The sequence below is a fragment of the Phyllobates terribilis genome, unplaced genomic scaffold (genome assembly GCF_046119375.1).
Source record: "Phyllobates terribilis strain yellow unplaced genomic scaffold, ASM4611937v1 Scaffold_7__3_contigs__length_470593459, whole genome shotgun sequence".
Taxonomy (NCBI): Eukaryota; Metazoa; Chordata; class Amphibia; order Anura; family Dendrobatidae; genus Phyllobates; species Phyllobates terribilis.
The window spans coordinates 399708769-399733264 of NW_027362767.1; the positions used below are offsets into that span (position 1 = coordinate 399708769).

The 24496-nt window shown below is 42.6% G+C and overlaps 2 protein-coding genes across 2 annotated transcripts in view; both read left to right on the forward strand.

The window, feature by feature from the left end:
* Window positions 1-3761: 3761 nt before the first annotated feature.
* LOC141155538 (olfactomedin-4-like) lies at window positions 3762-5242 on the forward strand (the record flags this gene model as incomplete). The annotated part of the gene is given in 4 exon segments (XM_073642403.1): window positions 3762-3930; window positions 4701-4786; window positions 4788-5114; window positions 5117-5242. Coding segments are annotated over 4 exon segments (708 nt in total), but the record flags the coding sequence as incomplete, so codon positions are not given.
* A 279-nt stretch (window positions 5243-5521) lies between these two features.
* LOC141155539 (olfactomedin-like) overlaps window positions 5522-24496 on the forward strand; it is a 47799-nt gene continuing 28824 nt past the window's right edge. Inside the window, exon 1 of the mRNA XM_073642404.1 lies at window positions 5522-5584. Coding sequence (XP_073498505.1) covers window positions 5522-5584 — 63 coding nt within the window. The remainder of the gene's footprint in view (window positions 5585-24496) is intronic.

Here is a 24496-nt window from a genome sequence, read left to right on the forward strand (position 1 = left end):
AGCCACCCAGCTGCTAGTGTGTAGCCTAGTGAGGGCCTCGAGCGAGGCCGAAGGCTAGTGGAGTGAGTAACATAGGGAAAGATGAAAATAGGAAGAAAGACACAAGTGTAAGCTCCTTAGTCCCAATGTAAAATCTGAACCAGACCCCCCATCTACCATGTGCCATTTACAATACTGGTGACTTCTTATGTGGCATAGAGGGCTCTGTGGCATACACTGAAGAAATGGCCCTGGTCCAGGTGGTAAGTATAGCATTTTTTTATTATGCTGCAACTTGGAGCGATTCAAAAGTGATTGTCCAGTTTTTGACAACCCCTTTAACCTGAGAGAATCCCGAACATGTGAACAAGATCTTAGAGTTCAGCCAGTATTTCATATCTGACATCATGTAGAGTTAAAGCTGTGGCGCCCCAGAGGGTTCAGTCGCCACAGAGGTACTACACCTCACCCAGAGGTGTGGTGTCTCCCTTCTCTCAGGTAAGGAGGGAATGCTGCATGGAACCCCAAACACCTGCATCCAACACTACACTGCTCCAGGCCAGCAGGAGGGGCAAGACGCAATGTAGTTTTCTGCTGAGCCCTGCCCCTGGCTGGAGTAGGGGGGGAACCCAAAGGTAGGGGGAACCAATAGTGGGTGTGAGTGGAGGAAACAGTTACACGGTGCACATATACAGTAAGTATACAGTACAGACCAAAAGTTTGGACACACCTTCTCATTTAAAGATTTTTCTGTATTTTCATGACTATGAAAATTGTACATTCACACTGAAGGCATCAAAACTATGAATTAACACATGTGGAATTATATACTTAACAAAAAGTGTGAAACAACTGAAAATATGTCTTATATTCTAGGTTCTTCAAAGTAGCCACCTTTTGCTTTGATGACTGCTTTGCACACTCTTGGCATTCTCTTGATGAGCTTCAAGAGGTAGTCACCGGAAATGGTTTTCACTTCACAGGTATGCCCTGTCAGGTTTAATAAGTGGGATTTGCCTTATAAATGGAATTGGGACCATCAGTTGTAGTGTGCAGAAGTCTGGTGGATACACAGCTGATAGTCCTACTGAATAGACTGTTAGAATTTTTATTATGGCAAGAAAAAAGCAGCTAAGTAAAGAAAAATGAGTGGCCATCATTACTTCAAGAAATGAAGGTCAGTCAGTGCGAAAAATTGGGAAAACTTTGAAAGTGTCCCCAAGTGCAGTTGCAAAAACCATCAAGCGCTACAAAGAAACTGCCTCACATGAGGACCGCCCCAGGAAAGGAAGACCAAGAGTCACCTCTGCTTCTGAGGATAAGTTTATCTGAGTCACCAGCCTCAGAAATTGCAGTTTAACAGCAGCTCAGATTAGAGACCAGGTCAATGCCACACAGAGGTCTAGCAGCAGACACATCTCTATAACAACTGTTAAGAGGAGACTTTGTGCAGCAGACCTTCATGGTAAAATAGCTGCTAGGAAACCACTGCTAACGACAGGCAACAAGCAGAAGAGACTTGTTTGGGCTAAAGAACACAAGGAATGGACATTAGACCAGTGAAAATCTGTGCTTTGGTCTGATGAGTCCAAATTTGAGATCTTTGGTTCCAACCACCGTGTCTTTGTGCGACGCTGAAAAGGTGAACGGATGGACTCTACATGCCTGGTTCCCACCGTGAAGCATGGAGGAGGAGGTGTGATGGTGTGGGGGTGCTTTGCTGGTGACACTGTTAGGGATTTATTCAAAATTGAAGGCATACTGAACCAGCATGGCTACCACAGCTTCTTGCAGCGGCATGCTATTCCATCCGCTTTGCGTTTAGTTGGACCATCATTTATTTTTCAACAGGACAATGACCACAAACACACCTCCAGGCTGTGTAAGGGCTATTTGACCAAGAAGGAGAGTGATGGGGTGCTATGCCAGATGACCTGGCCTCCACAGTCACCAGACCTGAACCCAATCGAGATGGTTTGGGGTGAGCTGGACCGCAGAGTGAAGGCAAAAGGGCCAACAAGTGCTAAGCATCTCTGGGAACTTCTTCAAGACTGTTGGAAGACCATTTCCGGTGACTACCTCTTGAAGCTCATCAAGAGAATGCCAAGAGTGTGCAAAGCAGTCATCAAAGCAAAAGGTGGCTACTTTGAAGAACCTAGAATATAAGACATATTTTCAGTTGTTTCACACTTTTTTGTTAAGTATATAATTCCACATGTGTTAATTCATAGTTTTTATGCCTTCAGTGTGAATGTACAATTTTCAAAGTCATGAAAATACAGAAAAATCTTTAAATGAGAAGGTGTGTCCAAACTTTTGGTCTGTACTGTATAATAGGAAGCCATATTAGGTCCGGGAGAGTCTAATGAGGGCTGTTCAGTGGAACAGTCCGGGAGCAGAGGCTCAGTCAGAGCTCTGCTCCACAAGTTAGGGCCCAGGATAGAGGCCCCGGAGGGGAGCAGGGAGCAGGCTCCATTCTACGTGAAAGATCCCAGGGGGTACGGCGCGTGCAGGACGGCACCCGTACGCCCCGCTCCTGCCAGGTGTCAGGAAGGATCGGTTGTTACACTTAAAACCCCAGGGGGTCAGGTTGGTCCCGGATCCGACGTACAGGAAGGACTTCAGCATACCAAAGCGGGAATGAGAGTGAGCAGTGAAGGACAACGGTGAGAAGGACCGAGTGTGAAAAAGGTCAAGATAGGTACACGAGAAAGTGGGGTTCCGCCAGGCATTCCTAAGCTGCTTGAAGAAGGAGTGAACCCCTGTCCGGTGAAGGCAGCGCGCCGAGGGAGTCCTTCATCTGCAAAGTGCATTTGTCAATTGCCTAAGAACTGTAAGTAAAACCTTGGACGACTGCATCGAACAGCCTCTGTCTGTTTCTTCACCGGCATCACTGATCCTCACCGCACTACAACGCCCAGCACACCATTCTACCATCTATCTATCTACACTGCCCTGAGGCCCGCTCCACCTGTGGGGAGCTGTACCATCTTTAGCTGCCTTGACACCTGCCTCAGTGGATTGCTGCAGCGCTGGTGACCTTCACCAGACACCACAGGTGGAGTCACGAATTTCTCTGAACTTTTATTAATAACTGACACCCCTTTGTGCACTGTCCGCCCTGGGCCAGCCACCGTGATATATACTGTCCCCAAACAGTAAGGCCCCCGGGGGCGAGAAAAAGCCATGACTGTCTCTAAGGGAATTTAGCATAAATTGAGATATACCCCAGAGATGTACAATAGAAGAATATGACAGTTTCCAGTTCTATAATGTTTTAGACAATACTGCAGTATCATACGTTCCCACTCACATCTCAGTTTACAAACCCACTCATGCTCTTTGCTAAGCTAATAACCTTTAACTATAATCTTCCCTTATTACATCCTCTTTTATTAGTACTCAGGACTTCTCCCATGCTGCACCTAACCTGTGAAAATCACAGCCATGAACCCATAAATTTCACCTAATATCTAATTGCTTGAGAACGCATTTCTTTATGGAATCTTATACCAAACATCCATAGTTCATGGCCCATGCACAACCAGACCTGGTTCCAGCTATGTTCTTATGGCTGATCAGAAATCTATGTAAAGAAATATTTATATTAAAAAAAAAAAATATAGGATTCTTAAATATTTCCAAATTAAGGTTGAAAATTTAATACTGAGCACATTGGAACATGTTATCCAAATTATTATTTAGAATATCAGTGTACAATAGCTGGAGCCCATGTGACATCAAACTGACCACATTTTCTGCTCACGTTTCATCACAATGTGTATCTGTTGCAGATACGTAACATCTCCATCATGGTGAACCAGCTAGAAGTCTATGATAAGAACAACGTTCTAGTAATCAGAAGAGAAATTGCAGCCTTACAAAAATGGTTGGAGGCTTGTGAGAAGAACCAGACAAGACCAAATCCTAACCTTCGTCCAGCCAACTACGGTGAGTCAGGAAAGCCTAAGTCAAGAAAAGTTAAGCTCACACTTGTGTTTTATTGCAGCAGTGGCTTCCCATATTCCATTATTTTCTTGAGCGATTGGATTGTGTAAAAGAATTTATCTGCACTAGGTTTCAAAAAAATTGCTGTAACACTGACAATCCCAATGACGTGGACCTAATTCTTCTTAAATGGATCCACCACTCATGCCAGTGCGGGTTTCCCTGCCAAACTGAACAATGAGGAAACAAGAGTCTTGAACAGGGAATTGATCAAAAACCCATTGGTGACTCTGAGAGGCTTCTAGTGTCCCACTGTGGGAACCAGATCCACCAATCATGACATGTCTGGAAGAACCAAGATGTGAATATGATTGAAGATGTCTGCAAAACCTGAAAATAAATACGTAGCAATGCTTCCTATCTAATTTGACAGAGATTTAGAGCATTTGTAGAGAAAAATTGAATAAATTACAAAAATTCAGGTATGTCAAGCTCATAGTCATGTACGATTGAGGACCTGAGTATGTACTTGCCACAATAGGTTTCTTCATTACTGAACAAAGGGTCCATATAAGAAACTGTTATTTGAGTTTCTTATTTATGATATATTTGGACAGTCGTAGAAATTTGGCTTCACTTTGTCAATGTGGTGATTTTGTCTATACATTGATGAAAAAAAATACTGTAATGTATTGGAAAAGGTGAAGGGGGTTTGAACGTACTGTACACATCACATTAATACCCAACACTGTTATTTTTTTTCCTTTGCGCAGGCAAATGTGACCATGGAGGAATAGTGAATATCAGCAAACCTTTTGTAGTACAACTGAACTGGCAGGGATTCAACTACAAATATGGTAGGTTGGGGAAGTGACTCGTGTCTTGGAGCTGACCAAGGAATGCAATTTGTGGCTCCTCTCAATACGGATGGCAGGAGGTTGGACATCCTATGCTTTTATAGCACCTACAATCTCCTGATCTACAGCACTTACATGGAAAGGTCCCTTCCAGTAAAAGTTAGTAGCACTAGCACTAGCTACACTAAGTGTGGTCAAGGAGGTGGGATGATCATGTACAACAATTCACTGTATTATAACTGCTATAACACCTCGGATCTCTGCAAACTGAACTTTCACACCAACACTGCAGAGCACAAGACTTTCGCTAATGCCGCCTGCAACAATCGGGTATAACATTCGATAAAATGATGGAGTTTGTGCAGAGTCTCTCCTACAACCCCAACGATCACAAGCTCTACATGTACAATGATGGTTATCTCATCACATATGATCTTACTTTCAAGGAGCTTAAATGAAAAGATTCATAATTTTAAAGTCAAGAAATTATCAGAAACTATCCATAATCAAGAGTACTAAGATCTGTTGATCATTTATGTTTAAAAGGGTTGTCCAGTGTCTGAAAAAGATTTCTAAATGATCTTAGACCTCTCTGATTCTCCACAAGTGTTCTGACAGTTACCTTTTCTTCTCCAGTCTCTACTTCCTGGTCCGGTCTCAATGCACTGAAAATGTCTGCCGATGTGCTCCACCTTAGCCAATGAGTGGGCTATTCTGGCCATTTTAGGTGTGTCAAGATGGGACCACGAAGTAGAGTGGACCCAGTAAGTGTCAGAATGGGAGAGTGGGAATCGGAGAAGGTGAGTATTACTGCTTCAATTTTTTTTAAGCTAATCTAAGCCCTTATAAAAAAAAAAATGGCTCCACTGGACAACACCTTTAAAGAGGTTAATAAGATTAGACAAATGGTCCATTTTCTTTTTACCAGCAATAAAGCACCACTCCCGTTCGTAGGACGTGTATGGTATTGCAATTTGTCCCTATTTACAAGAGTAATACGAGGCAAATCCTCAGGAAGGAGTGGCACTGTTTCTGAACCCAAAAAAACCCTTTTGATTTCTAGTATATTTTTCTTGTAACTGCAAAAGAGAAAATGTACAATCATGATTATAATATATAATTGATTCATATTTGACAGTGTTCAATTGATTTAATTCCATGCAAATAAAGCTACATGTCATTGCACTTGGTTACGTTGTTTTATTTTAATGTACGCTACATATATGTAATAGGGTTTCACCATAAAATCATTTTTTGGACTAGAAAAATATAAATGAAAATAGTCTAAAACTGGTCCATTTTTTTTTAAATGAAATAATGAGCTTGAGTGAAAGATGTCGCAGAGTGCATCTTCTTACAGTCACCACTGTACTTACGAGAGCTTCAATCAGCAAGATATCTTGAGTAAACAGTATTTACATCATACTGGTTAAACATGAGATACAATTCAGTGTCACACAGTCCGTGTGCTGCTTACATAACACATTCAGGAAAGAAAGGAAGCACAGGAAGTAAAAACAACCAACAATTGAGAGCTTTCCTCCCCCATAACAGCAGGCATATAACTTTACACACTATCGCCATCTGCTGTCTGGTTAGTATAAAGTCCTCCTTACACTTATAATAAGTCCTAATCTGTTGTATATGCCAACACCCTTTCTCAACAGTAAGGACTTATTCAATCAAACCCAACTTTTTTATTAGTCTCTGGTGTTTATCAGCATTCAACACCTTCGTGAAGATGTCTGCTGTAATTTCTTCAGTAGGACAATACTCTAACTTCAAGACTCCTTGTTCCTGATGATCTCTCAAGAAATGATATTTCACATCAATATGCTTGGTTCTTGGATTGACTCTTTCCATCTGAGCAAGAACAAGACATCCTTGATTGTCCTCTTTCAGTTTTGTTGGTTCCAACTGTGGTTGTCCTAATTCTGTCAACAATTGTCTTAACCACAGTACTTCTTGACTCGCATGTGCTGCGGCAACATATTCTGCTTCTGTTGAAGACAGTGTCACAATTGACTATTTCTTACTTGTCCAACTGATTGGTCCACCTGAGAGAAAAAAAAATATGTCCACTGGTAGATCTTCTGTCAGTTGGATCTCCAGCCCAATCTGCATCAACATATCCTGTTAAAATGCAATTATCACTTGTGGGTAATTTCAGTTTAACATTGCTAGTTCCTTTCAAATAACGCATTACTCTCTTCAAAGCATTCCAATCAGCTTTATTTGGTTTTGATACCTTTCTACTCAGGATTCCTACTGCTGCTGCGATGTCTGGTCTTGTAACAGTCGCTAGATACAGTAGTTTTCCTATTGCTGTTCTGTATTCTTCATTATTTGGTAGAATTTTTTTTTCACTGTTCATCTCTTTGAGATAATTAGTTTCCATTGGAGACTTTACTGTTTTTGCATCCTTTAATCCAAATTTTTCTGTTATGTCTTGAATCATGTGATTTTGATTCAGTAGGAAACTTCCGTCTTCTACTCTTTCTACCTGTATTCCTAGGTACTGTTTTACATTTCCCAAGTCTTTGATTTCGAAATATTGCTTCAGGATTGTTAGAATGTTTTCTTTATCCCTTTCTTGTTTAAAAGAAATCAAAATGTCGTCTACATATATGAGTACATAAATCCATCTATTAATCAGCCTTTTTGTGTATAAGCATGGATCAGCTTTGCTTCTTTGAAATTTTTCATTTGTAAGTACTTCCGTGATTTTGTCATTCCACGCTTTAGCTGCTTGCTTTAAACCATATATGCTTTTCTGTAGTTTGCAAACTTTGTTTGGATTTCTTTCATCTTTGAATCCTGGAGGTTGTTCCATGTAAATGTCTTCTGTTAAATCTCCATTCAGAAAAGCTGTCTTTACATCCAGATGTCTCAGTTCCATCTGTTTCATTGCTGCAACTGTAAGTAAAGTTCTTATTATAGTGTGTTTGACAACTGGAGCAAATGTCTCAACATAGTCTTCTCCATATTTTTGAGAATACCCTTTAGTACGAGTCTTGCTCGGTATCTTTCAGCTGTGCCATTTGTTTGGTATTTTACTTTAAAAATCCATTTACATCCTATGGCTTTTCTTCCTTCTGGCAAATCTGTTAGTGTCCATGTATTTGAATCATACATGGATTTAATTTCTGTTTCTGTTGCTTCTATCCATTTATTAGCTTCTTATTCAGGAAGTTTAGATATGTCTTCCCAAGAGGTAGGCTCATAGATTTTTCTTATGCTTGTCTTGTATGAGAGACGTTTTGGTGGTTTTCCTTTGTTCTCTCTCATTGAACGTCTTGGTTCTGTGTCTGTTTGTAGTTGTGATTCTTCACTTTCAGTATTTTGTTCTTCATTGATTTCTACTTCTTTCTCATCAGATATTTCTTCAGTTATGTCACTATTGTTTTTCTCATTTTTTGTTTCAACTGAAATCATAATGTCTTCATTTAAATCTTCAATGAATGTCACACTGTTACTCACCGTAACTCTGTCTGTTTTGGGATCTAGGATTCTATATCCTTTGCAATTTTCACTATATCCAACGAATATTCCTTCCATGGATCTGTTTTGAAGTTTGGAACGTTTTTCTGTTGGAATGAATATAAAAACTTTACATCCAAAAACTTTTAAATGATTGACACTTGGTTTCATACCTTGTCACAGTTCATATGGAGTTTTCGTCAGTTTTCTGGAAAAAAGTCGGTTCTGTAGATATGTAGCTGTCATTGCTGCCTCACCCCAATATTTCTCTGGTAGTTTGGAATCCGTCAGCATACATCTTATCATTTCTGTTAGAGTTCTGTTTTTCCTTTCTGCTACTCCATTTTGTTCAGGTGTGTATAGAACAGTTTTCCGGTGATCTATTCCATTTTGTCTTAAGTAGTCTTCCATTCTGTGACCTGTAAATTCACCTCCATTATCACTTCTGATGACAATTGGCTTCCTTTGAAATTTGTTACTTGATCTTGCTACATAGTCTACAAGTTTATCAAAAACTTCACTTTTGTTCTTAATTAAGTATGTGACTGTGTATCTTGAGTAGTCGTCTATAAAAGTCAACATGTATCTATTGCCTCCTGATGTAGTCACTTTCATGGGTCCACATACGTCAGTATACACCAAATCAAATGGCCTTTCGCTTTTCATCTCACTTTCTTTTGGAATAGATATCCTTGTGGCTTTGGATTTTATACAACATTCACATCTTATGGTAATTGAGCAATCTGATATCTTTAAATCTTTTGTCAATTCTTTTCTCTGTAGTTCCCTTATACTGTCAGGGTGTCTATGTCCTAGACGTCTATGCCACATGTGAATACAGTTTTTGTGATCATATGTACATACCTTCATCTGTTCCTTTGGTGTGTCAAAATTATATAATTGTTCATCTGCCTTGACTTTGGTGATCACCTTGTTTCCTGCAATAATTGCTCACTCATTGTCTTTGAATTTTACTGTAAGTCCTCTTGCTGTTAAACGTTTCACAGATAATAATCCGCCTTCCAATTTTGGAACACATCCTGTACAAGTATCTTTGAATCTTGTCCGAACTTGTTTGAACAATTTAGCATACCTTGTCTGATACATTCTGTGGTTATTTTGCTTCCATCTGCAAGATAAATGGCTTCTTTCTTATCTAAATCAAGATCAGTAAAGAAATTCTTGTCACTTGTCATATGACTCGTTGCTCCTGAATCAATAAACCAACCAAGTGATGATTTCTTGTCTGTTACTTTAAATGTGCCATTCCAATTATTCTCATATGAATCAGAAATTGTGTTTTTTACTTTCTGTGTATGCTTTTTATGTTGTAACTTTTGTTGTTCTGCTTTCCATATGGTACAGTCTTTCTTTAAATTACCTTTTTTCTTACATCTGAAGCATTCTCTTGTCTCTTTATTATAGGGTTTTTTAAATTCTGTAGCTGTAAGAGCGTTTTCACTGTCCTTTTCAGTTGAAGAATCATTTCTTTGTTCTTTTCTTCTCTGATATTCATCTATTAGTCTTGTTTTCACAAAATCGAATGTAATGTCAGTTTCTGGTCTCGTCTCAAAGGCATTTATCAAGGCTGTATACGAATCTGGTAAACTGCACAATAATGTAGTTGCTACATGACTTTCTTTAATGTCTTCACCAATAGATCTTAGCTGTGATATCACTTCCATCATTGAGAATATGTGTTTCTGCATGTCATCATTTGCACTCAATTTCCATAACTGATAATTTTCACTATTCAGTTTAGCTACTGTGAATTTCAGTTCTGTGTTACTCATCATCTTTATATAGTCTTACTTGTTTAGAGAGTTGTACTGAAGATATTCTCCTGTTTTTTTCTTCTTGCTGATAGTTCCTGTATGTCCTGCCTGTGTTGAATTCTCTGTAATTATATCCAGCTCCTGGGATCATGAATTCCTCTGTCACTCTGTATCTGGATTTATTTCCTCCTGTTTATAGAGCTTATCTGTGTGCTCCGTTATCTGGGGTTATAAACCAGGATCCTGTTGTAGTGCGGGCCTGTAGTGTCTGGGCTTTAGTGTCTGGGTTCCAGCCTGGGCCCATAACCTGTCGCAGAGTGCATCTTCTTACAGTCACCACTGTACTTACGAGAGCTTCAATCAGCAAGATATCTTGAGTAAACAGTATTTACTTCATACTGGTTAAACATGAGATACAATTCAGTGTCACACAGTCCGTGTGCTGCTTACATAACACATTCAGGAAAGAAAGGAAACACAGGAAGTAAAAACAACCAACAATTGAGAGCTTTCCTCCCCCATAACAGCAAGCATATAACTTTACACACTATCGCCATCTGCTGTCTGGTTAGTATAAAGTCCTCCTTACACTTATAATAAGTCCTAATCTGTTGTACATGCCAACAAAAGAGGCTTCAGATCTACCGTAGCACTTCAGCCTCATTTGCATACAAATACAAAGGCCGATTTCTCAGAGGAACAGACTGGCCATGTAAAGGTATTGCTGGACTTGTCTTTGAAAGAGCTACATGCGGGTATAGTTTGGAGTATGAAATCCTGCTGACAGATTCCCTATATTTACTAAAAAATATAGGAAATAGATTCCCTCTTAACTAGTGTTGAGCGATACCTTCCGATATCAGGAAATATCGTATCGGATTGGATCGGGCCGATACCCAAAAAGTATCGGATATCGCCGATTCCGATACCGGAAACCAATGCAAGTCAATGGGACACAAATATCGGAATGAAAATAAACCCTTTCTTTCCTTGTAGGTTAATTCTACATGAAGTAAAACAACTAAGAATAATGTAGAATGACATGAAAAGCCGGCAATTCATCAGCGGCATACACCGGTACCCGACAATTTACAACAGAAAGAATAGAGCATCACACATAGATTAGATAGATAGAAACATGTCAGTCACATATATATGAAGTACAGTGACAGTGTTGCTTACTGTACTTGTCATTTAGTGTAAAGGATTTATTAAAAAAAATATTAGTGTTTTCGTGCACCGTCTCTTTAAAAAAGCCGGCCGGCAATTCAGCAGCGGTACCCGACAATTTATAACAGAAAGAATAGAGCTTCACACATAGATTAGATAGATAGAAACATGTCAGTCACATATATATGAAGTACAGTGACAGTGTTGCTTACTGTACTTGTCATTTAGTGTAAAGGATTTATTTAAAAAAATAATAGTGTTTTCATGCACCGTCTCTTTAAGAAAGCCGGCCGGCAATTCAGCATCTGTACCCGACAATTTAGAACAGAAAGAATAGAGAATCACACATAGATTAGATAGATAGAAACATGTCAGTCACATATATATGAAGTACAGTGACAGTGTTGATTACTGTACTTGTCATTTAGTGTTAAAATAAAGGATTTATTTAAAAAAAAATTGGCGTGGGGTTCCCCTTAATTTTAGGCTCTAGCGGAGGTTAAGCAGACAGCTGGGGCAAATGTTTGAAGCCTGGGAAGGGGGTAATACCCACGGAGCTTCCCAGGCTACTAATATCAGCCCCCAGCTGAATACCTAGCCTTTACTAGCTATTAAAATGGGGGAACCCCCCCAAAAAAATAACGTGGGGTCCCCCCTAATTTAATAGCTAGCACAGGCTAGGCAGACAGCTGGGGGCTGATATTAATAGCCCAGGAAGGGTGCCATGAATATTGGCCCCCTCCCAGGCTAGAAACACCAGCCGTCAGCCGCCCCAGAAATGGCGCATCCATAGGATGCGCCAATTCTGGCACTTAGCCTCGCTCTTCCACGCTGCCCTGGTGCGGTGGCAGGGGGTAATAGGGTTGGGGTTGATGTCAGCTTATAATGCCAGCTGACATCAAGCCCAGGTTAGTAATGGAGAGGCGTCTATAAGACACCCCCATTACTAACCCCATAGTCAAAGTTAAAAGAAAACACAAACACCCAGAGTAAAGTCCTTTAATTGAAATAAAGACACAATTCTTTATTGTTCTAAATTAAACCATACTTACCATCACGCCCATTCCAGCTGAAGCCAACGATCTCCTGCAATAAAAGAAAAATAATAAAGCAACCTCATCCTTACCTTTCGATGGTTCCCAGGACAGCTCCAGCTCTGCTACATCGAGATGACAGGATGGACCGCAGCAGAAAGCTGCCATCCAGCCTGTCATCCCGCGGACACTGAGAAGCGCAGGCATGCTTGCGCTCCTCAGTGTCTCTCTGTGACGTCATCCAGATGAGCCGAGTTCATGTCCAATGAACTCAGCTCACCTCATGCACGTCACTGACAGCGTGGGAAAGTTCTCCTGCACTCAGCGCTTCAGCGTGAGAATTCTCCCACGCTGTCAGTGACATACATGAGGTGAGGTCATGTCCAATGAACTCAGCTCACCTCATGCACGTCACTGACAGTGTGGGAAAATTCTCACGCTGAAGTGCTGAGTGCAGGAGAATTTTCCCACGCTGTCAGTGACGTACATGAGGTGAGCTGAGTTCATTGGACATGACCTCACCTCATGTATGTCACTGACAGCGTGGGAGAATTCTCACGCTGAAGCGCTGAGTGCAGGAGAACTTTCCCACGCTGTCAGTGACGTGCATGAGGTGAGCTGAGTTCATTGGACATGACCTCGGCTCATCTGGATGCCGTCACAGCCAGACATTGAGGAGCACAAGCATGCCTGTGCTTCTCAGTGTCTGCGGGATGACAGGATGGATGGCAGCGTTCTGCTGCGGTCCAGCCTGTCATCTCGATGTAGCAGAGCTGAAGCTGTCGTGGGAGCCATGGAAAGGTAAGGATGAGGTTGCTTTATTATTTTACTTTTATTGCAGGAGATCGTTGGCTTCAGCTGGAATGGGCGTGATGGTAAGTATGGTTTAATTTAGAACAATAAAGAATTGTGTGTTTATTTCAATTAAAGGACTTTTTTCTGGGTGTTGTGTTTTTTTAAATACTTTACTAGAAATTCATGGTGGTCATGTCTAATATTGGCGTGACCCCATGAATTTTGGGCTTAGGGCCAGCTGATAATACCAAGCTGGCCTTAACCCCTTTATTACCCAGTGAGCCACCGCACCAGGGCCCTGGATGAGTTGGGTACAGCGCCAGAAGATGGCGCTTCAATGAACGCGCCATTTTCTGGGGCGGCTGCGGACTGCAATTTGCAGCGGGGGTGGCCCAGAAAGCTTGGGTCTCCCTGCGCTGCGGATTCCAGCCCCCAGCTGCATAGTTGTATCTGGCTGGACACAAAAATAGGGCGAAGCCCCAAGCATTTTTTTTTTTAATTATTTCATGAAATTCATGGAATAATTAAGAAAAAAAGGGCTTCCCTATATTGTTGTGTCCGGCCAGGTACAAATAGGCAGCTGGTGGTTGGGGGCAGCCCATTCCTGCCTGCTGTACCTGGCTGGACACAAATATAGGGCGAAGCCCCACGTCAATTTTTTTTAAAATAAATCCTTTATTTTAACACTAAATGACATTTGAGGAGTTAATAAAGATGCAGTCCCTAAATTATTATTTATTTTTTAATTAATTTTTCCCAAAACTTTTGACGTGGGCTTCGCCATATTTTTGTATGCCAGCCAGGTACAGCATCCAGCTTCTATGAACGCGCCATTTTCCGGGGTGGCTGCGGACTGCAATTTTCAGCGGGGGGGGGGGGGGGGGAGAAAGCTTGGGCCTCCCTGCGCTGCAGATTCCATCCCCCAGCTGCCTAGTTGTACCTGGCTGGACACAAAAATAGGGAGAAGCTTCACGTATTTTTTTTTTTTAATTATTTCATGAAATTCATGAAATAATTAAGAAAAAAAGGGCTTCCCTATATTGTTGTGTCCAACCAGGTACAAATAGGCAGCTGGTGGTTGGGGGCAGCCCGTTCCTGCCTGCTGTACCTGGCTGGACACAAATATAGTGCGAAGCCCCACGTCAATTTTTTTTTAATTATTTCATGAAATTCATGGAATAATTAAGAAAAAAAGGGCTTCCCTATATTGTTGTGTCCGGCCAGGTACAAATAGGCAGCTGGTGGTTGGGGGCAGCCCGTTCCTGCCTGCTGTACCTGACTGGACACAAATATAGGGCGAAGCCCCACATAATTTTTTTTTAATTATTTCATGAATTTCCTGAAATAATTAAAAAAAAATTGACGTGGGGCTTCACACTATATTTGTGTCCAGCCAGGTACAGCAGGCAGGAACGGGCTGCCCCCAACCACCAGCTGCCTATTTGTACCTGGCCAGACACAACAATATAGGGAAGCCCTTTTTTTCTTAATTATTCCATGAATTTCATGAAATAATTAAAAAAAAAAAAACGTGGGGCTTCTCCCTATTTTTGTGTCCAGCCAGGTACAACTAGGCAGCTGGGGGATGGAATCTGCAGCGCAGGGAGGCCCAAGCTTTCTGCCCCCCGCTGAAAATTGCAGTCCGCGGCCGCCCCGGAAAATGGCGCGTTCATAGAAGCTGGATGCTGTACCTGGCTGGCATACAAAAATATGGCGAAGCCCACGTCAAAAGTTTTGGGAAAAATTTATTAAAAAATAAATAATAATTTAGGGACTGCATCTTTATTAAGTCCTCAAATGTCATTTAGTGTTAAAATAAAGGATTTATTTTAAAAAAAAATGGCGTGGGATCCCCCATAATTTTAGTCTCTAGCGGAGGTTAAGCAGACGGCTGGGGCAGATGTTTGAAGCCTGGGAAGGGGGTAAAACCCACGGAGCTTCCCAGGCTACTAATATCAGCCCCCAGCTGAATACCTAGCCTTTACTAGCTATTAAAATGGGGGACCCCCCCAAAAAAATGACGTGGGGTCCCCCCTATTTTAATAGCTAGCAAAGGCTAGGCAGACAGCTGGGGGCTGATATTAATAGCTCAGGAAGGGTGCCATGAATATTGGCCCCCTCCCAGGCTAGAAACACCAGCCGTCAGCCGCCCCAGAAATGGCGCATCCATAGGATGCGCCAATTCTGGCACTTAGCCTCGCTCTTCCACGCTGCCCTGGTGCGGTGGCAGGGGGTAATAGTGGTGGGGTTCATGTCAGCGCCAGCTGCCATGAAGCCCAGGTTAGTAATGATGGGTGTCTATAAGACACCCCCATTACTAACCTACAAAGTGTTAAAAAGAAAAAACACACTACACCCAGAAAAAAATAATTTATTTGAAATAAAACACCATTTTATTTAATTCTTAGTTTACTAAAAAAAAATAGTTACCTGTCCACGTTCCTGCGCTGATCTCCCATGCACAGCTGTCACATCTGGAGATGGTGACAGCTGTGCATGGCTGCTGTAAGCTCACGCTGCCGGGAACACGTCCGCTCCCGGCAGCGGGAGCCACTGACTGAGGTTACCGGAGTGCATTCAGGCAGCGCAGCTCCGGAGACCTCCTTTACGGCAGTGCTGTACCGTGGGAATTTCTCACGATACAGCAGTGCCGTAAAGCAGCTAACCGGAGCAGCGCTGCCTTAACTCTGGTGAACCCTTACGGCCCCGTCATTCTAGCGGCGGCAGCGGTTCAGAGCGGTCACATTCTATGTGGCTGCTCTGAACTGGAGATCTTCGTGGGACACTCGTGGACTGCTACGGAGGGGTAAGGATAAGGTTGTGGTTTATTATTTTATATTTTATTACAGGAGATCGATGGCTTCGGGGAATTAGGTGTCTAGGTGAGTATAGGTGTAGTTTTTTATTTTTTACTTTATTTTAGGTGACGATCGGCGGGGACAGGTAATGTATAAACTAATTTCTTTTAGGTAACCACTGGCCACCAATGACATGTATCTAACATTTATTGGGGACACAGTAGGGCAATTTATATAGCAGGATCAGGCTGATGGGAACTACTGCTCCCATCGAGCTGATACTGCTGGCACGAGTGGACGGGGGACAGACATAGGCCGATGGGAGTAGTAGTGTCACATCGGCCTATGTCTGCCTGCACGCACAGACACCCCGCACACACACCCCGCACACACACACACCCCGCACACACACACCCCGCACACACACCCCGCACACACACACACCCCGCACACACACACCCCGCACACACTAATCATGACGGGTCTGGGAGGTGAGGCTGACCTGTGCGGCCGTGGGAAAGTTCATGTGAGTTCATGCAGTCAAGCATGAACTCACATGAACCCTCTGAGGGCACCGCGGCTACTTCAAATGAACAGCTGATCGGCATCACCTGATACCTCAGCTGTTCATTTGAAATAACCGGCGGGAAAGCGCAGCACAGAACGGGAAAGCCGGCGGTGAAGTCTTTTCACTGCCGGCTTCCCCGCCCGGGTCCTTCGCTCCTTGGTGCTGCGCTCCCCGCCCGGTCCTAATTTACGATTGGGATTGGAGGTGGCGAGGGGAGCGGAGGATCGGGGTGGGAGGCTGCGGGGAAGCAGTATGGGGCTGTGTGATTGTTTAAAAGCCGGCGGCTTTTTACCGCCCGCCGGCTTTTAAACAATCAGGAGAATTCTCCCACGCTGGGATGGCATTCTGATGACAAGCTGGATCGCAGCTGAGCGCTGCCATCCAGCTTGTCATCCTTCACAGACACTGCAGAGCGCAGGCATTATGGGAACTTCCGATTCCGGTATTCGATATTATAAAAGTATCGGAATTAAGTATCGGAATTCCGATACAGTGAATATCGGCCGATACCCGATATTTCAGTATCGGAATGCTCAACACTACTCTTAACTCAATGGTAGCTGAAAAAAAGGCATAAATCAAGCTCCCTCTAGTGGAACCATGTATTAAAGCAAGCATGGGAATCAGTTTTGTGCTCTTCCTTTCCTTATCCCTGTTAGGTGTGACACACTGACATACACAGTATGAATATAATAATAATAGTAATAATAGTGTAATATGATTATACAACCACAGCAGGTAGAGGACATTACACTCTTTTGTAGCTTTTAACTTTCTTTTTTTTTTCCGTCCCCCTCTTCCTATAACCACAGCTTTTTTAAGGAACTTGCTATTTTGCAGACATGTTTTACTTTTGATCGTGGCTTAGTTATTTTAGTTACCCTATAAAGTACGGAACTAAAGGAAAAAAAATAATTGGCGTAAAATGGAAAGATATATTTTCGCCATCAGTACAATTATGGTGTTACTAAATGTGTATAGATTTGTTAATGTTTTTCTACTTTCAAAAAGTAAAAAAAAAAAAAAAGTTTAAAAATTAAAAAAATGAGACAATAGATTGTGATACTCAGATTTCATCCATTTTATCGATGCTTTATGGTGTTTAATATCTCTGCCTGTAGTCAGTGAGTGTGAGCTTCCGGATTATAAAAATTCTGCCCCGAGTTGTTACAAGAAGCAGCTCTGATTACTATTCCGCAAGAAACACTGCACCCGTGTATTTATCAGGTAACAGATGTACTGCTCTGGAGTATATATAAAGGCAGGTAATGGTCACTACTCCCTGCGGATTCTCCTGGATCTCTCTGCCGCTTTTGACACTGTGGATCACCAGCTCCTCCTCACTATGCTCCACTCTATCGGCCTCAAGGACACTGTTCTCTCCAGGTTCTCCTATCTCTCTGACCTCTCCTTCTCTGTGTCTTTTGCCGGCTCTTCTTCTTCTCCCCTTCCCCTTACCGTCGGGGTTCCTCAAGGATCAGTCCTAGGCCCTCTTCTTTTCTCCTTATACACCACTCCTATTGGACAAACAATCAGCAGATTCGGTTTTCAGTACCATCTCTATGCTGATGACACCCAATTATACACCTCTTCTCCGTACATCACCCCTGCATTATTACAAAAGACCAGTGATTGTCTTTCTGCGGTGTCTAACATCATGTCCTCCCTCTGCCTAAAACTGAATCTGTCAAAAACTGAACTACTTGTATTTCCTCCCTCCACTAACCTACCTGTGCCCGATATTGCCATTCCCGTTTGTGGCTCCACCATTACTCCCCAGCAACACGCCTACAGTCTTGGGGTCATTTTTTATTCAGATCTTTCCTTTACTCCTCACATCAAATCATTCGCTCATTCAGGTCATCTACACCTCAAAAACATCTCAAGAATCAGGACTTTTCTCACCTTTGACTCGGCAAAAACTCTTACTGTAGCTCTTACAGTATTCATTCTCGTCTCGACTATTGCAACTCTCTACTAATCGGTCTCCCTCTTACTAAACCTTCCCCTCTCCAATCCATCCTTAACGAAGCAGCCAGGATCATATTCCTCACCAACCACTACATCGATGCCTCTACCCTGTGCCAGTCATTGCATTGGTTGCCCATCCAATATAGAGTTCAAAATAAACTTATCATGCTTACCCACAAAGCACTCCACGCTTCAGTACCCCCCTACATCTCCTCCCTTGCCTCAGTCCACCACCCTACACATGCCCTCCATTTTGCCAATGACTTAAAACTAAAATCCTCCATAATCCGAACTTCCCACTCCCGTCTCCAAGATTTCTCGCGTGCTGCGCCAATTCTTTGGAATGCACTACATAGGACAGTTCTATTAATTCCCAATACCCACAGTTTCAAGCGGACCCTAAAAACCCATCTCTTTAGACTGGCCTATCGCCTCAACATACTATCTAACTGTCCCAGTTTTCCCCCATATTAAAATCTTCTTCAATTTCAGGTCATACCATCCATGCACTTAATAGCCTGGGTCTGGACTGTACACATACTGGCAGGCGACCAGTCCATGTATTATTATTTATCCTATTTAGTATATCAAGGCTGCATTATACAATATATGTACATTTTACATTTTGTGTCTCCTCCATTTCCTCATAGACTGTAAGCTTGCGAGAAGGGCCCTCACTCCTTTCGATATGAGATATATTTATTCTATATTGTCTGTATAAGTCCCCCCTAGAATAGTAAAGTGCTGCGGAATTATTATTATTAAGGCAAGACTGGGCAAGCAAAGTTAAAAAGAAATAGTTTTTGGTCGGTGAGGGATAAGCAGGAACATCTCAATTTCTATACTAAGGCCGGCCATACACGTTAGATGGCTCTCAGCCGAAAGATTGTCCGACCGATCACCATCTCAGCCGACTCTCCCATACAGAGGAGCGCTCGTTCGGTCAAGGCTCCTGTTATGAGAAAGCCGCCGACTGACACTTCGGCAGGTGTAGTATCTCAGGGAAAACAATGTGGTTGTCAGTCCGAAATCAGACATGCCTCATCGACATCTCTCCCGACCATCATTTGGCCAACGCCCCAGTAGACATTAGACTATCGGCCAAACCCATCGATTTCATCATGTTCAGCCAACATAAGACTAATGTTTATGGCCAGCTTAAGTGGTCCTATACAGAAAAGATGACTATCGGACAATCGCTTGGGTTGCAGCTATCTCTCCTGAGTCCTGACTCCACCATTCGTAGGATTGCTCGTTTTGTCAAGCGCTCCTGTGTTTTCATGAGAGTCGTTGACAGACATCTCTGGCAGCGGCTTATCTCACTGAAAACAAAAAGATCAGCAGTTCGAAATCCTTATCTCCCCCAACACCATCTATCAGTCAAACCTGTCAATATCAGAGGTTCAGACAAAATTAGTCTTATGTGTACAGAGGCCTTTACTTTTAGACAGTGCAAACTTAGCTTACACTATTTGTTAGTTGGCTTACTTTTTTCCACAAAGTTACAAAATTTGGCACAAATCTGGATTGTAATTTAGACCACATCCCTTACTCCACCCGCTTTCTAATAGGCCACGTCCATGTGTCGCTTGAAAAAAAAAGTTTTGAATGATACATGTGGCACAAATTCAAAATTGGCACAAATTAATTCAAATTTCTGGAGCATTTAGTTTCATAAATTAGCCCAGTATGTCCCATAAACTGTCCTGAGTTTATCATTTTGATGCCTTGCTTGCGCAAACTCTCCTGCTTTTGTGCATATACAACTTTCATAAAAGCATGCTAGGAGTTGAAGTTTCAAAGGAGTTGAAGTGTCACAGGTTGGAGATCACTGCGTTGAGTGATTCATGTGTATCTTTTAGATCCCACTTCACTATCGTACAAAGCCTCTACCTGAATTTTGCTACGATGCCTACAGAAATATAGGAGGTTCTTCCTTTTTTGCTAGGGACACCCCGCAGAACCTTTGTACACACTAACAAGACGGATTATACAACTTACAATGGACGCAGCAATAAAATGCCTCTTTCCTGATCAAGTGGTTCTCCTCTTTACCTCTTGCATGACCTGCTCTGTCAGGGGTTTACTCTGACAATCAGTCTTTTCCTATTTAACTCCTACCTCTTGGTCACAGACACATATTTAACTCCTAACTCTTGGTTACGGACACATAGAAGAAAGAAGTTCTGAGAAGTTCTGATGCCAGCGAAAGTAAGTCCCAGCTTGGCATCCAATGCGGTATCCATTACATGGGAAGCTACCAATTTAGGGGTTACATTTGTTTCATACCATCAAATGCCCCATAATTATAAATTTTGAGGATCTGTGGAGTTCTGAGGACCTTACGTTGCCCATGAATGGGTTGAACTTGTGAACCAGTCCAGAAACTACTAATTCAATCACTGAAACATACAAATACTAAAGGCTTCCTCATTGGCATTATAGCCCGATATGTTTCTTTGTAAGCACAAACCCTAAAGTCCCCCACATACATTAGTAGAATGTCAGCTGAATCCTCCAATATCGATAGGTTTGACTGACAATCTAATATGTATGGAAGCCTCCCGACTGTGCTCCAATAGATGATATAGAGCTTGTTCATTTTCAGACTGCCAATTCTTTTGGTCCCTAAAAGATTTCTCAAGTAAACCGGTGCACTCACTCTGTTGAGCGCTCCTGTGTCATTTATGAGACAGACACTACCAGGCTCCTATGGTGGTTGTCTATCTCAGAGAACAAAAGGATTGGCAGACCTAAATCAGACTTGCCAGGTCATTCTGTCCCCGACATCATCTATCAAGGGACAGTCAGGAGGCCAACATACACATTGGACCATTGCCCGAACCCATCGATATTGGCAGGTTCAGACAAAGTTAGTCTAATGTGTATGGGGGCCTTAAAAGATAAAAAGCCGCCATAGATGTCTGGCAGCAGCGCTGTCTTAAAGAACACATTAGCACTCGGCAGATCGAGTACTCCTGTGTGTGGAAGAGTTGGGGGAGATAGTTACCGCTTGACTGATCGGCCAAACCATCATTCAGCCGGCAGCTATCTTAAGTTTATGGGGGCTTAAAGGCACTGCTTTTGCTGATAAATCAGTGTAGCTACTTTGAAGGCTTCTTTACTTATAGCACGGGGCAATCATTTAAAGATGGACAATCTTGGATGGTCTATAACAATGTATACCTTCATGATGTGAAGCTAAGAACTGTGAAGAACGCATGACAACGTGAACATCTCCGTAGATTTGGGCCGAACGGCTCTGGTCCTATTACAGTGCAATGACCTGACTAGCTCTCTATTCTTACCACACACCGTAAAAGATTGTCTCTGAGATGTCTTAGTACAGATTGTGCTCATATAAGGTGTCATATTTTCCAGTCCATGATATAAACTCTACGTCAGGTGGAGATTTCCTGCTAAGTGTCTCAATATTTATCAGATAATCACCGTTATATAACGCCAGAACAATGGGATGTTTGGTCTACGGCTGGAGAGTCAAGTTACAGAATACTCCGGCTAATGTATCATGGATTGTGCGAATTATAGGAAGAGAGCTAGAGGGGTCATGGCCTTTAGGATTGGACAAAGACATGACGGAACACCAGATTATGAGCATTCAACTAGGAATGTATTAAAAAATAATGTTGCAAAAGTGTCTACTTCATTCTCCCAATGAATAAATTTATCCGCTTCTGCAAAGCAACCAAAATAAAAAAAAATAAAAACAACTTAAATATAACAATATAGCAAAAAGTCTTGATTAAAATTATACCACCATTTTGTGGCAGCAGTTCCCATGCGGACCTATGTGTATACGGCATATGTCTATTTTTTACCAAATGTTTGTATACCCTTGAAGGCAGCAGTCACATCACATTCTTCTTCCCGCTCAGCACTTTGTCGGAGGTTTCTGCATGAACAGCCGAAAAATGTTATTCAGATGTTCTCCCGATGTAGTCATTCAGCTGAATGAGGCAAACAGATTCTAAAATATGAAATTCTGGACTCAATTTGATCTCCTTGACGGTGGTGTCCATCTTTTTAGCCACGTGTGGTAGTATGAATTCCAAAGCTTCATATTATACAGTCCGCTGGCCTCACTGAAGTCACTGAATGTGACTGTGTAAGGTCTAAATACCGTTTTACTGGTATGCCTCTAATTAGTCACGTCACATTGTCCTGATTGAGGTTAATACCGGACATGACCTAAAAAATCTAAAACGCAACCCTCTTCTTTTCCACATCTCTAAAACCATGGATCTACATTGGTAAATCAGCAGAGATGAGCAAAACTTTTGAAATTTAAAATTCACAAGTTTTGGCAAATTTTTCTAAAATATTTTATTCACCGTAAATCGCAAATACTTGCAAGCCTCCAATTGCCCTGAAAAACACGTGTAACACTATGAGGTCTCCTAGGACTAAAGCCAAATTCTATCGAGCTTTTTTATGTAAACACAGCTTTATGTAAAGTAACCATTTAAACAGATGGTAATGGTAGTAACCAGCAGCCTATTTTATAAAACAGTTATTTCATAATTTTTTAAAATTGGAAAACGATCCAAAAATTATCCCTCTTAGTCATTTGTGATCAGGTAGACCGTACAATCACTGTGCATAATTCTAGGAGAACGATTGAAATTTCTGGGGTTTCTAAGAGTTCACCTGGTCCATGCAAAACCTGGTTTGACCCTGCATTTTATAAATGATGCACGCAAGGTCCAGGACTTCAGGATGACCATCCATTCTTTTGTAGCTGACCCTGTGTCCTATCAAAATCTATGTTGCTTGCTGTGCCTACCATTACGTCCAGCAGGGGTGGGCATGTGGCGCCCCTGAGGGTTCGGCCGCCACAGGAATGCTGCACTTCTTTAATGGAGTGTGGTGTTCCTCCTCTGAGGTAAGCCTGGTGTGATGGTAGTGTTCCAGCCTTTTGCATCCAACACCACATTCCACCAGAGGGAGCTAGTATGCACTAGGTGCTGCTTCCCTGGTTACAGGGAGACTGGGGAACACAAAGTGGTAGGAACCAGTTAGTGGGTGTGGGTGGAGGAACAGTTAGTTAGTGACACTTCTAATTTCATATTTAATAGTATGCCATCTTTGATCTTGGTTCTTTGGTGGTTCTTTGGCTGTCAAGCTGTCAAAATACTATGTGTAAAGTGACTTCCCTCCGGGAGCGCAGATCCTGTGTGGGCCTGCACCGGCATGGGACACAGCTCTCGTACCCCGATCTATGGGACGAGAGGTAGGTTGCAGACAAGGAATGTCTCAACCCAGCCAAGGACCAGGATCAAGAAGGCCCGGGATCTTTAGAGTGTGGCTCTCTAGCAAATGGGTCCCGGGGAGGATGCAGACGGAGCGGAGTATGCCACCTGTCCTCGCCTACCTGATCTATTCAGAGGGATTCCGGCTGCAAGAGGGGTACCGGCCCCCGACACCCGACCTCGTACTCTAGGTGTCACGCTGTCTCTGTGTACTGGAGGTAGGGGGCCTAAGCTGACCCTAAGCTGGGGCCCTGACTAATCCCTCTACCTGGAGGTACTGTTAAAGGTACAGAGGTCCAGGCCGCCAGCGTAACCCCTACCTCCTGAGGATCCCTGCACCTAAGTAATCTAGTCCTGAGAAGGACCCCTGATCACAACAAAAGGGGACAGGTAATAATATGCCCACACTCAGTACTTAGACGAACGAGACAGTACAAGGGTAAAACCAAAACCACCTTGCATACAAAAACTACACAACTACAACAGAGGGAACACCAATGGGAAAGGAGATAAATGATAAAGCGAGGAAGGGAAAAAACGCTCCAAATACACTTAGCTCTTAAACTCCAAATACCACGATCCGCTCTGTTAGTCTGCATGAAATGCTTTCACCGACACTTCCCCAACAGACCGGCAGGCATTTGAAGGAGTCCCACTACAGCAGCATTGATTGCAGCTGGGCGAGGCTGGACCTCGTCTAGCACAGAGAGAGAGAGTTAACTCCCTCAGTGCCGAAAAACACAAAGCACCAAAAACTCAGCTGCGAGAAGTCAGGCTGTGTAATCGTGACGATCTTCGTGGCGACACACCTGTGACACTAGGTCCAGGATGGGAAAGCCCGGTTAGGCCCT